The following is an 18,024-nucleotide window of genomic DNA, read 5'->3' on the forward strand; positions in this document are numbered from 1 at the left end:
AGTTCTTGCCAGTAAATACCATGAGAGCTCATGAGAACCTGAGCCAGAAAAATAGCAAAAGGAAGGTACATTATAAGACGTAAAGAAACCAGAAAGAGGACTTGGCAACAGATTGGATGATATCAAGGTTAAATCCAGAGGTGAGCATTTGGCACAGCACTTAAGACACCTGGTGGGATCCCAGCATCCCCTTGATAGGGATGACTGCTGAGTTTCAAGTCCTGGCCCTGCTTCTGACCTTGGGTAGCCACAGGTGATGAATCAAATGCTTGGGCCTCTGCCACCCATGTAGGAGACATGCAGTGAGTTTTGGTTCCTAGTTTGGGCCGGGCCTAGCCCAAGCTGTTGCAGGCATTTGTGCAATGGATCTGTAGAAGAAAGACCTGTCTGTTGCCATCTCTGCTCCTTAAATAAAGAAATAAAAATCAAAGGAAGAAAGAGATAAATCCACGGGGTCCAACTTTGAAAACCGGGAGAATGATGGTGCAACGGGGAAAAACGTGAGGAACAGCGGATCTGAGGCAGGAGCTGGTGGCTTGACCTGCAGTAAAACACAAGACAAATGTTCTCCTGTCTATCCATCTCACCCACACTTCTGTTAACAGGCTCTCCCCGCCCCGCCCCTCCCCCCAGCCGCCCCCCAGTGTCCTCCCTCTTCCAACAAGCTCCTCCCCCCCCTTCCCCACTTTCGCTTCCACCTTAACTCCGAGCAGCGGCAACTCTGCCTCTCATCATCTACCCTTTCCAGCTCACGGATCCACTTCTGACAGATTGACTCTCCTAAACCAAGCATGAATTATAGTATTTCCCAGTTTGCAAGGCCTGGTTTACGTTTCCAAGGCTTACCCTTACGTTGAAGCTCAAATTTGTCTCGGTTTCATAGGCCACCTCCCACCTACCCATGTCCACGCTGCATGTGAGCTGCCACCTCTGCCTCCCACCCCCACCGCCTCGTCTGTGCTCCAGCTCTCCTGAACTGGCATGCTCACGTGTTTCCCAAACTCATGATACTCCTCCTGTCTGGAGCACCCACTACCCACCTCACTCTCCCCTCCCCAAACGCTTCCTCCAAACCACTGTCTTCCAAACCCCCAAAAGTCGAATCAAGCATCGCCTCCACCAGGACCCGAGTCTTTCCTGAGCCCACCAGGTAGAGCTGGCCCCTCGTCGTCCCAAGGCCCTGCCCACCAGCTCCCTGGACCCTGCTCCTGTGTCTACAGCAGCCATGATATGATTTTGCTCTCATCTACTTGATCTTTATCACCAACAATCCTGCCTGGCACAAAGGGGCACTGGGAGGACACTGAAGGCAGAAGTGTCAGAGACTTCACACCTGGGAGAGCCTTCAACATACCATGTTGAATGAGCAGAGGAAGGAAAGGGCTAGAATGCCATTTGTGTTTGCTATGAACTTAAAAGCTTCTCATCCGATTGGACCTATGCCTGTCCCTCAAACTCCAAGATTGGCCAGAAATGACCTCAGGATGTGACTGCTAAATACATGAGAGTTGCATAGTGAAGAATCTCAGATATTTTTCTGATAGAGACCACGACACCGAGGAGGAAAGTGAAAGAAGAGACCAGAATCAGTTGTTCAGAACTCTCCAGAGGGCAGCCATAAAATTATATCATTATGGTAAAAAAAGAAACATAGCTCAGCATGTATGTGGACACGTGTGTATGTGTGTGTGTGTGTGTGTGTGAGTGTGGGTAGAAGCCAAGAGTGAGGTGACCTTAGGCAGGTTTCCAAAACTCTCCAGGACTGAGATACCTCATCAGTAAAGAGGGTGTGGTATTGGTGGTGTTGCCAGGATTAAACTTACAGACCAGGTCTAGCAACACACTCCAGCCACTGCCTGCCGTAACAGCATTCAGAGGGAGGTGGGTGGTAGAACACGGGAGGACAAGCTAGCCAGGCTGAACTTTCACTGTCACACAACACACAAGCTCTGCTCTCACACGGTTCAGGTTCCAGCACTTTTAACAGCACCCTGGGCAAATCCCTGTCAGTTTTCCCAGGCAGGACCCCACCTCCCTACCCCCACTCCACCCCAGCCTCCAGGCTGCCCATGGTTGCTGTGTGCTTAAGACTATGGGAGACACGAGAAGCTAGGAAAGCTTTCAACAGACAACATGGCTGTCTTTCCAGATGCACTCACCTTGGCCTCTGTTTTTAGGTTAACGCTTTGGCCCTCAGAGGGGCTAAAATACAGGCAGGTGTGGAGGTTAACCTCACTTTCCCACTCCCACACCGGTTTCTCAGCAACCTCAGACAGGGAAAGGCTTCTCAGGGTCTCATAAAAAATCCCCAGGGTGCTTGGTTGCCCTGGGTCTCTTTAGCATAAACCTGGTTCTCTGGTCAATTCTACGGATGTGGCTTCTTCCCACTCCCAGCCCACTCAGTCTATTAAAACTGAGTTTACCTAATGTTAGGGTACATTTGTGATTTCTTACCTTATCATTCATCATTAGTACAAATGATTCCGTTCCTGCTCTGCTCTTTTAAAAAACAAAGTTTTATGTACTTGTAAACCACAAAATTGTGTGTATGTATGTGTGTGTGTGTGTGCATTTTATCGGGATGCGCCTTCAAGACAATACATATTTAACTCTTTTAATATTTATTATAGACCAGATCTTCAGAAGCCCCTAATAATTTTGTTCCTTTTGCTTTGACAAAAATATAAGACTGAGGAGCTGCGAATCTTGTCCTCCTGCCTCCTTACACAGTGTCTGAAAATCTGGATCGCCTCCTTGCTAATTTCTGAAGTTTGTCAAAGCCGTATCATATGCATAGTGTGAAACAGAATTGAAAGTTGGAGGTGTGCGGGATTTGAAATGCTCAGATCCCGGGTTCTTACAAGTAGTGTTTCCTCCTTGTTACTTTGTTACTTGGTTTTTAGGACATGAGACTGGCAGTGATTTCAATTCACAACACTCTGTGCAGACAGTCAAGGGAGAGAGAAGAGCTTTACAGGACTTTGCTTAGCAGGCTTACCTGTGCTTGTACCTGTAGCAGTAAGTGCTGCAAACTGGGGAAGAAGCATGTGACAGTTACTTAAAACACCGAGTGATATCATCTGTTATTTGAAGAATGAGCAGTTTCAGCGTAAATAACTTGCCCCCTAGCAAAAGAACAGGAAGGAAAGCAAGCAAAAGAGAACATCCCTAAAATCAGGATCACGCTGAACCGCCAGTTTGTTTTAGAAGCTGTATTCCAAACGGCTCAGCGTCATCTCCTTAAAGGACTGTTGCACACTTATTTGCATGTTGCCCCGGCTGTATTAGGGATTTTCATATGCTTTTGCAGTGTTAGGCTTGGTTTTAAGTTTACCTTGAATTCTGATTCATTACTAAACATTCCAGTGTATTTTTAATCTTCATTAGATACATCACAGTTACATCCTCCATACAGCTTACAAGAGATAAAGATTCAGTGACAGCAAGCAGTGGAAAACATGGGTTGAAGTCACACAAAATCAGGCACATACCAGTCAACTTTTTATTTCCTCATTTACTGTTTTATTTTGTGCCAAATATGCTAGATATTTGTACAATATGATCTAAAAATGTACAGTACCAAAATGTACATGAAACAATGAGCCAACAAAAAAATCAGGAGGAATTTTGTTGTTAAACTTCAATATATTACAATGCAAATGAGAATTAACTATCAGCAATTTTGGTGTTTGCTGTCAGTATAGTGTATTCATAATTATTGTATTTCCCTACTTTCCATTATTTCCAAATGTGTACATGGTATGAATCCTTTCACAATATGTTGGATTCCAAATTAATTTTTTTTTGCAAAATGTGCTCGTTCATATGTACACAAATATGATTTTATATATATGTATCATATAATTTACCAAATAGTTAAGGCTATTTTTTTTTTGCTGATTCAAATGTTCTTAAAAGCATTGCTCCCAATTGTACATGTCACATCATATAAAATATTCCAGTGAAACCTGAAATGACACCTTCAGTTCCACAGCGTTTGCCGCAGGTGCATTCTGGTCTCATTAAATGACTGTACTACTCTAAAAAATAAATAAATAAAAATCAGAGCTTGGCTTCTTGTTATAACCCAGTTTATTGCCTTTGTTACAGCAGTTGTAATGCAAAATTTTTATGAGGGCAAAATGTTTACTAAGCATCCCTAAATTAACAACCTGTTAATTTTGGAATTTTCTCAGTTTGCTACTTGTGAGGTGCACATCTGATGACGTTACAGGGAAACCACACAATAACCCCAGCAGTCCCATGGAAACATTCACGGGGGGGTGGGGGGTGGGGGGGCATATCCTGGAAGAACTAAGGAATTTCGTGTCCAGAGTAATTAGCAAAGTGAAATCATCTCAGAGCCACCACAGAGCATACATAAACCCTTTAGTTAAATTCCAAGATTCTCAGCCAGATCGTGTGCAGAGTCTGATATCCGTGCATTCTCACTGGTTTTCCTCCCTGGCATCTTACAAACTGCAGCAACTTGGCCCAGAATCAATTGCAAACTACATTCCTTCTTTCTTTCTTTCTTTTTTCTTTTTCAACTTAGATGGTCATTTAAAATAGAAATGATTCTTTGAGAAATACTACGCTCTCAGTGATGTAATTTTGGAAATCGCACACTACTGACAAAGGGTAATTTTGATTTAAGAGAGCTGTTGTGATTCTGGTCCCATCTCTAGGTAGGCGTCAGTTTGAGAGCGTTTTGAAAGAACAAAAACGTTAAGATTTTTTAGGTATTTTCTGAGACTCCTCTATACTCATTTACCTGAAGCTGTAGATGTAAAACCTCCATGAACTGTTACTGCTTTCCAGTGAAATTGTTACTTTTCTTCCAACTAACCGAATACTGCTTTTAAAATTCACGGTGGGAACTTGCATTTCATTCTTGTTAACAGCCTGTTTGCAAACTGTCCCCCTGCAACAAATCTGGAAAGATCTGTCCCAGGGCGCGCGCCTGACCTATGGCTTCGTTGTCTCGTATTTTGCATTAGGTAAATTTCAGCGCGGTTCCTGGGAAACCCGGGGCGTGACCGTGGTAAGGCGCCTTCCTCCTTTTTAAGGGGAATTCAACGTTGTCACAGAAAAGAGCGCTCCTTGGGGGGAGCGGGACTCCTCCTCTCCCACCTGCAGCTCCCGGACGATTTTATGCGCATGGGAAAACAATTTAAAAAACAAAAACGGGGTGCAGGAGGGCTCCCCGCCTGCGCTTGCGGTGAGCTTCTCAGCACCGAGGGAGCGGCGGTGCGTCAGTTTTCGGGGTTCACGCTCGCACCGCGCGGCGCACGCAGCTCACCCGCACAGTTGCGGCGCATCCCAAGCGGCCCTCGCCGCGACCTGAACAGCTGTGGTCGCTGTGATCCCCGGTGGAGGGCTTCGAACTCGGGATTTCTGGGTTGAAACTCTTAGCCGGGCAGCGCCCACGTGCTGCCTTTCGAAGGTGAACTTGGCACATGGACTCCTCCTGCGCCTAACTTCCCTTACGTGGACAGGAAAAGTGACCGCCGCCTGCGAGGGGACAGCAGAGGGTCCTACCCGCAGTCCCTTACACGGTCAGGGTTTTAGGCAAATGGCCCGAACCCCTTGGGAGCCAGCCTGGAGCTTTGCGAGGGTCGGGTCACCCGTCGGCCGCTTTCTCCGGAGCCTCTACCACCCCACTCCCGCGCCATCCTCGTGGCCGGCGGTCCCCGGGGTGCCTTTAGGGTGACCCCAGGAGCCCTCGGTGGGCTCTGAGGGAAATGCATAGGAGCCGAAGCGACAAGGCGTCCCTGGCCTCGAACTTGCTGCAGGAGCCGGCGGCGCCCCGTGTCCGGACCCGACGCCATGGCCCCGGGACGCGGTCCGAGCCACGGGGGAGGCAGAAAGCGAGCTTTGGGAGTCAACATCTGAAAAGGGGTCTCTTCCAAAATCATTTTTAAGGAGAAACAAAGGGTAGTTTTCTTCCCGACTGCGTAAAACAAAGAAAATGCAGCCGCTGGGTGCTTGCGGCGCCCCGGGGCGCAAAAGGAACGGGCCGGGCCCACTCGGGGGGGAAGCGTGGAGGGCTGGGAGGAGCCGCGGACGAGTGGGCCCGGAGAGGGCGCCTCTCTCTGCCCCCGAGGACCCGGGGCACCGACGGTCCCAGGCCGCGGCGTCCAGAAAAAGGACTTCAGGGCGAGACCCCAGCCCGAGGGCTCCCCGAGGTCCAGCCGCCAGCTCCGGGCCGCGGCCGCTGCACTTGGCTCCGGCTGCCATTTCCTGTCTTCGCTCCCCCAAACTCAAGCTGCCACAGCAGTGACCCGAAGGCCGCCAGGCGGGCCCCGCGGAGCCCCGCGCCGTCGGGGCGTTCCGGGTGCACTGCGCGGTCGCCGGGCGCCCGGGGCGTCGAGCGAGGGCGGCTGCTGCCCCCTGGCGTCCGCCCCGAGCCCGCGGCCCGCAGCACCGACCCTGCGAGGGCAGCGTCGCGGCGCCCGGCAGAGGCCTCCGCGGCCGGCCCGCCACGCCACGCCACGCCACGGCCGCCGTCTCCCCCAGGCCCCGGCGGCGGCGGCGTGCCGCAACACCCCGTCCGCCCGGAGAGACGAGGCGGGCGGGAGAGTGGAAGTTGTAGGGCTCCGTGGGGAAGCTGAGGCAGCCCACGGAGGAGACGGAGTGCGGGGCCCCGGCGGGGAGAGACCCGGGCGCCGCGGGGACGGGCGCGGGGGCAGCTCCCGCCCGCCGCGAAGGCGGCGTGGGCTCGGCACCCGAGGGCGCTCGCGCGGGGGCCGTGTGCGGGGAAGGCGGAGGGTGGCTACGAGGCTCGGCTTTCTCCCCCGCCTGCGGGGGCAGGGAGCGAGCCAAGCGGGCGCTTGCAACTTTGAAGTCGCTGGTTGCTTGTGGGGGTGTGAGGGTCGGGGGCCGGGGGTCTCTGCAGAGGAGGAAACGCCTTCGATGGCCGCTCCGCGCACTCCGCCAGGGCGAGGCGCGCACGTAACCTAGCCGTGGCGCACTTCACGAAAACAAGCCCTGAGAGCGGAAAAATTAGAAAAAAAAAATGTTGCGGAGCTCCGGCTGGTCTTAGCTAAACCAAGTCCGCGCCACTTGGCCGCCGCTGCCCGCCGGGTCGGTCCTCCTCCCCGGGAAGCAGAGGCGTGCCGGTGGCCCGCCGCGCTGGCCCAGGTCGCCGGGTGGCCGCTGCGTCTTCCCCGGGGCGCGCGGGCTCGGCCCTGCCCGGAGCCCTGCCTGAGGCGCCGCTGCACGCCCTGCAGGCTCTCAGGAGCGGGTATGTGTGCGTGTGGACGCGTGGGCCTTGCGTGGGTGCGGGCGCTCCGGCCGCGCCGCTGCGGCCACCGCCTCCTCCCCGCCCGGGAGGCGTACAGTAGCGCGCGGCGGCGGCGGGGGCGCGCGGGCCAATTCCAGGAGCGGGCGGCCGCGAGCCGCGCCCTGGCTGATACCGGAAAGGCCCGTGATTGGCCGCCGGCCGCCCCTATGCAAACGAGCTGAGGGAATGGAATTCCTCGGGCCGGGCTTACAGTAAAAGCACGTCCATTTCCAGGCACTCTCATTCATAGAGCCAGCGGGCGCGGGCGGGACGGGCGCCCCGCAGCCGGACCCAGCCAGGGCACCACGCTGCCCGGCCCTGCGCCGCCAGGCACCTCGGCCCGGGGCTCCCGAAGAAAAGCCAGCAGCAGCCGCTCTGCTTCCCTGGGCCCTGCGTTGGAGCTTCCTTTTTTTTTTTTTTTTTTTTTTTCCTCCTTTCTGACTTTTGAATGAACTGGCGTCTTGGCTGGCGGTGAACTTTTTACACCCCCCCACACCCCACACCCCGGCTGTTTCCTTTGACTTCTGCGGGAGAAAGTGCGCGGTGGTCCGAGGCGGGCCCGCGAAGATGCGTGTGCGTGGGAGAGGGTGCGTGCGTGTGTAACCCGAGCCGCCCGCGGAGCCTCCTCCCAGGGCCCGCTCCACCTGCTGCGGTTAGGCGGTGCTCAAGGCCGGAGGAAGATCCTCTCTCTCTCTCGGAGCCGCCCGAGCCCGGGCTGACTCATCGAGGCGGTGTAGACAGCGGCTGGCTCCCGAAGAGTGCATGTCTGCGTGTGTGTGTGTCTCGACTGCGCGACCGACTCCCACGAAACCGCAGGATCCGCCGCGAACTTAACCAACACCCCCGACCCCAGTTCGCTGAGAGCGCTGTGCTCAGAGTGCCATCGACCTGGACTTCTCTTTTTTAGTCTTTTCAGGTTAGCTAGACCTCTTTGAAAAGCTGAATTTTCTGCACTGAGGGTTTTGCAAGAGAATATGACAAGCACTTCTGCCCAGCCCTGCTCCAACTACTGAAGCGGATTTCCAAGGCTACTTAGGAAAAAAAAAAATCTTCAGCGAACATTAATGGATTTCTGTTGTGTTTAAACTCTCTACAGATTCTATTGTAAATATTTTATGAAGTAGAGCATATGTATATATTTATATGTGCGTGTGCACATACGTTAGCGGCACGATTTTTGGAAGTCGCAGCCCTCGCTTTTGAAGACAGAAGCCAGCTTTTCATGGTCAAAAGTGGCGTTGTGTATGGAATATACGCGTCTATTTCGCAGTCTGTTGGGACGGTAAACAAAACTCACCTGCAAAACAAAAACAAACAGAAACAAACTGACAGGCGCTTAACTACTGGAACTTCCAAACCGTGTTTGCTGGTCATTTTGCTCTCTGCATACTTTTTTTTTTTTTTTAGGAAGTGTGTATGGTAATTTTGCCTCTGGGAACTTTTTTTGCTGGCTGCCAAAGACTGAACTTAAACTCTGAAGATAGTCTCTCTTTGGCGTTTGCTTTCTGGATTCTGGTCGCCTACTTTTCAGTGCCCTAAGCGGTCTGTCGCTGGGTGCCCTGCGGGGTCCAAGGCCGCCCGGAGAAGCCAGACAGTCCGCTCGCCCCAGACTGTTGGTAACCCGGGCTCCCCGACCTCCCCCAGGGCCCCCCGCAGCCACCGGGGCCCCTGGACTTGTATGCTGGTGTCCGGGGAGCTGCTAGCTGGAGACCCGCGCCCCCTGCGCCGTCCGGTGGGAGCCGTTTGCAGGGCCCTAACTCAGTCGGCTTGTTGTGATGCGTATCCCCGTAGATGCCAGCACGAGCCGCCGCTTCACGCCGCCGTCCACCGCGCTGAGCCCGGGCAAGATGAGCGAGGCGCTGCCGCTGGGCGCTCCGGACGCCGGCGCCGCCCTGGCCGGCAAGCTGAGGAGCGGCGACCGCAGCATGGTGGAAGTGCTGGCTGACCACCCCGGCGAGCTGGTGCGCACCGACAGCCCCAACTTCCTCTGCTCCGTGCTGCCCACGCACTGGCGCTGCAACAAGACCCTGCCCATCGCTTTCAAGGTACTGAGCCCCCGAGGGGGCGGCGGGGGCACGGGCGGAGGCCGGCCTGGGGCGGGGGGGAGGCCAGCGGCTTGGGCGGGCGGGGCCGCCGCTAACCCCGCGCGGCCCCTGGTCCAGCTCCCTGCGCCGGGGATGCGGGGATGCTGCGTTGCCGTGGCGACCCTCGGGCGGCGTCCAGGCGGGCCAAGAGGATGCGGATGGCCCCGGAGACGTCCGAGGAGGAACGCCCTAGGCAGGAGCCTTCCCTGAGAGTCAAAGTCGGAAAAAGTTGAAACCCAGCGGGTGCTGCGCCTCTAGCTCGGGGGTTGAGGCACCAACGAACCATTTTGCCTCTCTGAGCTGAAGGCTGCAGGAGAGGGAGAGAGAGAGAGAGATAAAGAGAGAGGGAGAGAGAGAGATTTCAGTGCCTTCGGTCTGTGCAAATAAGCCCCCCACCTCCCACCACCGCCGGTAGGGACGAGCGCGTCCAAAGTCCACGGCGAGCGTAATGAAGTTTGCACAAGTTGTGCGCGTTTCCAGCCCGCGGTAGCCAGAAGCCGCACGCAGCGACCCCAACTTCTGCCCTGCAGCCCTCCTGCTGCTCTGGGTCGTAGGCTCGCCTCGGCGGAGCCCGGGGGCCGAGAGCCGGGACGCCCCCCGGACCAGCCTCCCTGACGGAGGAGGGGGCGGCCGGGGCCCGGTCCCTCCGGCTGGGCAGCTGGCGTAGGCGCCCCTCCGGCCTCGGTCTTGCCCTAGCTCTGGGCCGCTTTTAAAAAGCTTGGCCTTCGACGGGAATATGTAAACAACCCCGGGCGTTTTTAAACAACCACGCCGCAACCCTGGCCGCAAGCTGTCGGATTTTCATTTCTGCGGTGGGGCCTTGGTCCTGGCGCCTTCGGTGGGGTGTAAGCCGCTCTGTAGAGGTGCGGTTTTCTCAGTACGATCCGTGCGGTCATTTCCTGTTCATTTAAAAGGCTAATGAAGCAGGTGATTGAAGCTGCACACACAGGGTAGCCTTTTTTTCTCTCTTTTTAAAATGTACTTGAATAATTGTCCCCTTTAAGGGGATATTAATTTAATATAAGCTTTTTCTAATTCCAAGGATTCGGCTGGATCTTGGTCTAATTACAATGAATAATGTTTACTGGAGTTCTTTTTCAGTTTTCCACCCTTTCCAAGCTGTGTGCGATTTCTAAAACAAACGGAACACAGTTTGCAAGCGGCCGCGGCTGCTGCGTTGGCCCCTTCCCCCGAGGGTTCTCTGAGAGCGCTTTGCAGTGGTTTGGGTTTGGGGTTTGGGGCTTTGCTTTGGTGGGGGTGGACTGGAAGTCAAAGGGAGCGGCCACTTGACGCTTCCCTCTTCCCTTCCTCTGGTTTATTTAGATCTGAGTTTGGGAGCCCATTGCGATTTCGAATCATTCTAATCCCTTTGCATAAACAGACTCAGCTGGAGAAGCAGGACCTGCTGGGGTCGGGCCTGGGTCCCTTTCAGAGGAGGGCAGGGAGAAGACAAGCCGGCAGTCGACCCAAGAGCCTCCCAAGCCGATGCCCCTTGCACACCAGCCTGCTGGGGACTCCCGACTGCTTTTTTTGGGAGAAAACAGGGTCTCTCTGACTCTCTGCCAGGGAGCCCATACCCAAAGTTACCAAAATGCCAAATGGTTAGTAAAGAACCATCAGGTGTCCGGTTGAGTCAGTGCATGAAAGTATTTACTTTCTTCCAAAACAGTGACATACAAACTGCTTTTATGAGCCATCAGAAATCATAATATCCACAGACATTTCCTTTGAAAAGTGACTGTTGGTGGTTCACTTTTTAAAAAGATTTTGGATTTGTTTCACCTACGGATAGTCTGGAGGCTGCTAGAAGAGGGTCTCTCGAAAAAGTGTAAGTGGGTCTCTTGAGAACATTCGGGGGTGGGGGGGAGACAGCTGAGAGATCAGACCACTTGATTAATATCTGTCACCACCCCGGGCCCTGCAGACAGGCCTCCTGCTCAGGGAGACCTGTTCACTGCCTAACCGAAAGCCTAGACAGAATGTTTAGGGAGAACGCAAAGGAGAAGGCTGGGATCAAAGCAAGGGAGACTTCAAAACCTGCCTGCATCCCCGACAGAGTCTCCCTGGGTCCCTGGCTCCACTCCGCATCGCCACCCCTCCCACCTCCCAGGCGATCTCTGCAAAAATTACTGCTTTAAAAACTTGGATTTTAAATAAGCCCCAGACAATCTCTTTAGAAAGTTAATCGGTAGAGAATTATTACATTCCCTATCATAAAGAGGAGAAAATGTGAAATAGTGATAAAGTCTGAGGGTATTTAATGCCTCTGTAAAAGTCTCTTGAAATTCTACATGTAAATCCTTTGTCTGGATTTTCAGAACTGAAGGGAGATTTTAAAATTCTGAATTTTCTTTAAAATAGATTAAAATCATCCTAATTGCTTTTCCTGGACCCCAACCTGCTCCCCTCCTCCCCGTGGGCTACCATTCTTTTAGTGTTAGAGAGATACATATTTTTGGTACTGAGAAAGTCTTAAGTTTGCTCCATGTTACCCAGTGCTTACAGAAGTAGCCTAAAAAGCTGTTTGGATGACTTAAGATAGATTTTGCAACACTAATATTAGCTTGTTTAGGCCATGGTGCACCAGAGTCCACATAAACATGCCTTCCACAGTGGAGTTCAGAGGCCTCGGATGCTCGCGGTCATATTCAATTCATAGAAGATGAAATAAGTCACATTTCTGCATGCAGGATCAAGGTCCTTAGCTATGCATTAAATGTCATCTCAGCGGAATGCTGTGTTCCACTCCACAGCCTTCTCTGAAACACTAAGATTAAGGGATTTGAAGTAAATGAATTGTAACTGTAATTTCAACCTAATTAGAATTGGTTTAAAATGCCAGTGTAAACTGTGAACAGGCCGGGCACGGGCAGTGTTGGGAGAGCTGTGTAGTATATAGGCGAGCTGCGATTCTGCTTAGCTTCCTGATACTTGAAAAACAGAGAAGTAAAGCAAAATATGAGATATCTTTGGCCAGCAAGTCCCTTCTTGTCTGTTTGGTCTGTGTTAAAATGTAAATGTTTGTGTTCCCTTACCTATTGTTTATAGCTTTTCATTCCAGTTGCTGCTTTTTTCTGTTTGAAGCCAGATATGTTTTCATTCTCTTCATATTTCCTATCAGTGACAAAATCTGTACCAAATTAGTAGACGTAATAGGTTTCAAGTACTAAAAATTTTTTTTAATCTAGCCTAAGGATGCTTGTTAATAATTGGATGTTATACATTATTAACTTAAGGTCCTTGGATTTACTATGACCCTCTTACTTCTCAGAAAGAAATAAAAGACCAAGTAAATGAAATTTGAGCACCCACCTATCTTTGACCCCTGTTGTAGTTTTTTTTTTAAGGGAGCAGTGGGAGTTAAACTCTAAATTCTTCTTCTTATTATTATTTCTACTGTAGTTAAATTCCAGTATCAGCCACCTTTTCTTATTTAGCTACCGTGGTGGTTTACACTGTGTTTGTGCTTGGTGGAGGTCTCGGGAATTTGCCAAGTGACTAATGAGGATGGCCATGGAGAAGGAAGAGGCACAGACCTGGGGACCGTGGGAGAGACAGGAGAGGCAAGAGGGTGGTTTAGCACTGAAGCTGGTAGTTATAAAACAAGATTTACTGATTTTAACCTCTGCTGATTCAGTCCCAACAATGAGTTATTCAGCTTGCAAACCATGTAGCTGATCCAGTCCCTGTGTGATGCCTTAAAATAGAGAAGCCGAGGTCAGTGAAGGAAGATGGGGATGAGGAAGTAGAACGCTGTGTTGCGGGAGGACATTTCAACATTGTGAGCTCATTGTCAGAGGGAAGTGAAAATAGTGGGAAAAAGTGGGAAAATTTTTCAAAGACTAAGAAAAGCAGAATACAGCAAGCACACTTTGTAGGACTGGAAAGAAGAGGTACCATTAATGGAATAACTGATCGGGGAGCTTTATTTGAAACAAAGGGGAATTGTCATCTTGTTGCACTCAATTAAATGGCAACAAACACCTTTATAATGGGATCTAAATACCTAATTAGGGGTGCTTGGGGAATAAATAGCAGTGTTTTAAAATCTTTATAGAAAACATGTCCAACAATTGGAATGAAAGGATTACAAAGAGATAAAAGGCCCAGACCTTGTTTGACAATGCAATTTAGATAAAATAGATGAAGAAAATGCCCGCCTACTACCATGAGTGTAGACGATCCTGGGGTAGCACAGTAGGATTGCCTCCCAGACAAGTTAGTTCATTTTCATTGCCATGCACCTTGGAACTCAAGGGCTGAAGCAGTTATCATCAACGAAAACAATGCTCATCGGGAGACGGGGAAGGAGTCCTGGCTGAGCAGACAGAAGATGGGAATTCCGAGAAACATGCCTTTGATGCCAAACACGTGAATCTAATGGCAGCTTTATTTACATATAGGAAAGGAAGACTGGCTATATCTGTACCAGAAAAATATTATGTGGCTATTAGTAGGTAAAAATTAGGAGACAAAAATAAGGATAAGAATAATAAGAGTAGATTAAGAAATGCCTTACTAATTCAAAAATACATCAACAGCCAAAATATGATTATATCGTTGGAATGAATAACACAGTTGTCACTGCTAACTGAGGAAATACTGTAAGGAACATCAGAAACAATAAAGAGCAAATTCAACTTGGGGCATTTTGAGTTGAAACTCTATAGCCACTTTGATAAACAAGCAGTGGAAATATTGCCAATAATAAATGTCTAGAACAAGAAAATAGTTTCTGGAGGAACCAAATGATGGCCAAGACGTGGATACTATTGCACACACCATCTTCATGGCATTTCACCATGCAGTTACTGTGTTTTTTTTTTTTTTTACTTGAGTATCAAAAATATTCACCTACCAGTTTTCAATCAGAAAAAAAAGGCATATCTATTCCATTACATTAAAGGGATTCCTTGTCATGATCAGCTGGATTTAGATAAATTCTGAGTCATGAATCAGGACTCGGTTAACACATCTTTGGGACTCAGTGATATAAACATGCAGCCTTGTCCCACCCCGGAAGTGAGGGGAACACACAGAGATCTGTAGGTTCTGTAATTAGCAATACACAAAAGGTGCATCTCTGATTCTTTTCTCCCCTTGCATGCGAGAATTCACTGCAAGCAGAAGTTAAGTGAATAGGAGAAGTCACGGATGAACTGTGAGGGGACACTTTAAGTCATTCAAGAATCACCACCGAAGATCAAAGTTAATTTTAGCAGAAATAAGTTGCAACACTTTAAAGTCTTGGCTCTGGCCAGCCTGTCCATAGAGGTCTGAGTGAGGGAAAGATGGGTTAGGTTATAAACTTAACAAACACAAAACATTCTGTGGTTTGAATGTGAAGAATTAAGAAGAGATGATAGTTTTCAGGAAACGGCGTAGCTTTTCCAGGTCCTGGCTATCCTCTGTTTTGTTCCAACTGTGCTGTAATGACCTTAGGTGGCTTTATTAGGAAGATTTGGTAAAAGTTTCATTATTTGAAAAGTTATATTCAGCTGTGCATACGGAGTTAAAAGTAAATCTCTCCATGAACAACTGTCCTGTTGTTTGGCTAAATTTATGGCTTCATGTGGCTTAATTCCTCTTCTGCAAACTAAAAAGTGTCATTTAATGGACATTTCATTTTAGAACAGTTCCTGCACAAATGACAGAAGCAAGTGCATCGCATTCCTGATGTCTGCATTTGTCCCTTGCCTGGGGTTTAGGTGGTGGCTCTGGGGGACGTCCCAGACGGCACTCTGGTCACCGTGATGGCTGGCAATGATGAGAACTACTCGGCTGAGCTGAGAAACGCTACTGCCGCCATGAAGAACCAAGTCGCAAGATTCAATGACCTCAGGTTTGTCGGTCGCAGTGGGAGAGGTACGTGTTTATCAACCTGAACTTAACACACAAAGTGTTTATATGGCTACAAGCCTCAACTGCAAAACTTTCCAGCCGTTTCTGTGATGAGATTCCTAGAAAAGAAGTCTTTCTGGTTGTTACTATTGCAGCAGCAAGTTTTTTGAAGCATATTTCCTTAAAATTTAGTATTTTTAGCAGAATCTAACTTTGCATGATTGCTTTCGATAACTGAATTTCTATACAGCTGATTTGCAGCACACAGAGCATGACTTTCAGGAAAATCCTTTAGACTTTTTTTAACTAATATTAAAAGATACAAAACTTACCCAAATAGAAGCTAGGATTATCCTACTGTGGTCCTCTATTTAATAATAATCAAAAATCTATTTAGTGGAAGCCTTTCACTTATGGTCCATGTGCTGTGACAAGTGCCAGAGTTTCCAATGATCACTTCTGATTATTTTGAGAGCTCTGTGCTGTCTGATGTTGATACATGGTTTCAAGCAAACTTATCTTTTTACCGCAAAATATGAAGAAACAGTATTAGTGCCATTGGTGGCAATATGATCTTCCTGTTGCATTTCTTTTGAAAGCTTTATAATTATTTCAGTGAAGGGGTTGGGCCTGGGTGACATTTTAGGTATGAATGCTATTGGACTGCATTATCCATAGGAACTGTTGTATTAGTTCAGCTCTATGTGTAGTATTATTTTTCTTGCCTTTAATCCATTATTACAATTCAGAGAAGAAAGAGGAATCTTGCCTTGTTGTAATAATGCCCAGTTTCCAATTTTTTTCAAGTATTGTGTTTTCCGTGTATTGTAAGAATACAGAGCAACAAATCTGAAAGTGTAATTAAAGAAGGTAGGATCATTTGTTTTGAAAATCTTATTTCTATAATATACTATTGAATAAGCTTCTGAATTAAAGATATTTCAAGTTTAATGGAGAGATTTTTGATAAATACCCAAATAATAGTAATAGCTCTTACATTTGAAAAAAAAGGACCAACCAAAGAACATTTAAACCTAAGCATAATCATTACTTTGTTTAAAAGGCATTTAAAATATAAGAATATCTGTGTTCTCAGGGATTAGTAGAAGAGAGGAAGAGAGTATGTGTATATTGATGCTTTGGGCTGTTATTTTTGCTACCTTAGCTGTCTGGAGCATTTTATAATAGAATCTTAGCGGGAGAAAATAAAAGACTTATAACATGATTGAAGATATATCTTCCTGGTACTGTGTTAATAATAGGGTAATGCCAAGAAAACTATATCCACTTACTGAAGGCATGAGTGATGCTGTAAGATATAAAAGTATAAGTCACTCAATGGACTCATTTTTTATATTAAAAATCCCCATCTTTCGTGAGTGGATTTTGCATTATGTTTCGGAGATGTGTGTTCAGAAACCACTGTGAAGGCTCCAGACGAGCGGCTGCCAGAGCAGGTGAGGACAAAGACCCCGCGCCTGGCACCTGCGCACCCACCTTGCTCACTGTCGTCCCTTGGGCCTGTGGATTTCTTCTGTCAGGAGTGGGTAGCTGAGTGCCATTTGGTTGCTGTTCCACAGGAAGTGTTATGATCATGATAATGTGGGCCTCTGCGGGTCTGTGTGTCAGGTTGGGTTACACATGTTTTAAACGCTATATCATGGCCCATGCCAGTGAGATTTTCCCCAAAAGAAGTTGAATGGTGGCTTTCTGGCAATGTGCAATAAGTCAGGGATAAAAAGAATGAGTCTGAAAGCAGCGTGCTTCCTGCTCTGGCGCTGAGGGCTGCACTCTCGTCCCTCATTGGCCATTTCTGTTTTGAGTGGGTGACTAATAGGTGCTTGTGTTTGCTTGGGTAACAGTGGACTGTTTCCCCAAGGTGTGGATTGTTTGCGTTTGGCTGTCTGATTCATGCCAGTATGCCCTTGAGTTTGCATAAACCCCAAAAAGTAAAATAGTTGTAAGCAAGGCGGGGGTGTCTTCTCAAACCCTGGCATGGGAAAATTAACTGAAATGTCAGAAATGGACAGTGTTGGTTGTGAACAGGCTGTCCCCCACCCCCATGGGTGAGAATAAGCACACCAAAACACAGGGACCCTATTTGAACTTGTGACCCAATTATGGTTCCTGGGGACATAATATTGAATAATAGATATATACCTTCTTGTTGGTTGGAGTTTGGGTTTTTCTGGTCAATGCTACAAGAAGAAGTGGCAAGAGACCTCGATTGCCTCTTGTTTCTCTCCATCATCATAAAATACAATTTGATTTTGCTCTTTTAAGTGTCAACATCAGAGCCTGCCAGATTTATTTTCTTTTTCTCTCTCCTTTTTTTTTTTTTGTTTTTGTTTTTGCAATTTGCTTCCCATTAGGAAGACAGCAAATGATTCTCACTAATTTTGACAATTAGCCTTAATCTTCTTCACTGAATTTTATCCTTTAAAAGTTTCATCACGTTTTATTAAGTGATCTCAAGGCTATCTACTGTTTCATTTTCTGTTTTTGAAAATGTGCCTGAGAATATGCCCTTGGCATTGACACACTGCATAGTGGCCCAGAAGGTCCTGGCTGCTGGCTCATCCACACATTTCAATGCCAAGTTTGAATTCTGTCAAAAGCCACTGGTCTGATGGACTCTCCAAGGGCCCTGGTACTTGCTGCAGAGTGAAAGATGTAAAAGAAGCTGCCCTATTATTATTTTTTTAAACTTGCTACCAGTCCATGGGGATCATAAACTCATAGAAATTGCCGGAGGTTGAAAATAGGTGAGTTTTTCTCGGTTTGGCAAAACTGATCTGTCTGGGTGCTGGCCGA

At 48.6% G+C, this 18,024-nt stretch overlaps 1 protein-coding gene across 2 annotated transcripts in view; it reads left to right on the top strand.

The window, feature by feature from the left end:
• The window catches only part of RUNX1 (RUNX family transcription factor 1), a 253,508-nt gene that overhangs the window by 147,264 nt on the left and 88,220 nt on the right, over positions 1–18,024 (top strand). For both annotated transcript variants that reach the window (XM_051833591.2, XM_051833590.2), the window contains exons 3-4: positions 9,077–9,330; positions 15,078–15,234. In XM_051833591.2, the coding sequence (XP_051689551.1) occupies positions 9,077–9,330; positions 15,078–15,234 (411 nt within the window). The remainder of the gene's footprint in view (positions 1–9,076; positions 9,331–15,077; positions 15,235–18,024) is intronic.

This window comes from Oryctolagus cuniculus, chromosome 4 (genome assembly GCF_964237555.1).
Source record: "Oryctolagus cuniculus chromosome 4, mOryCun1.1, whole genome shotgun sequence".
Taxonomy (NCBI): domain Eukaryota; kingdom Metazoa; phylum Chordata; class Mammalia; order Lagomorpha; family Leporidae; genus Oryctolagus; species Oryctolagus cuniculus.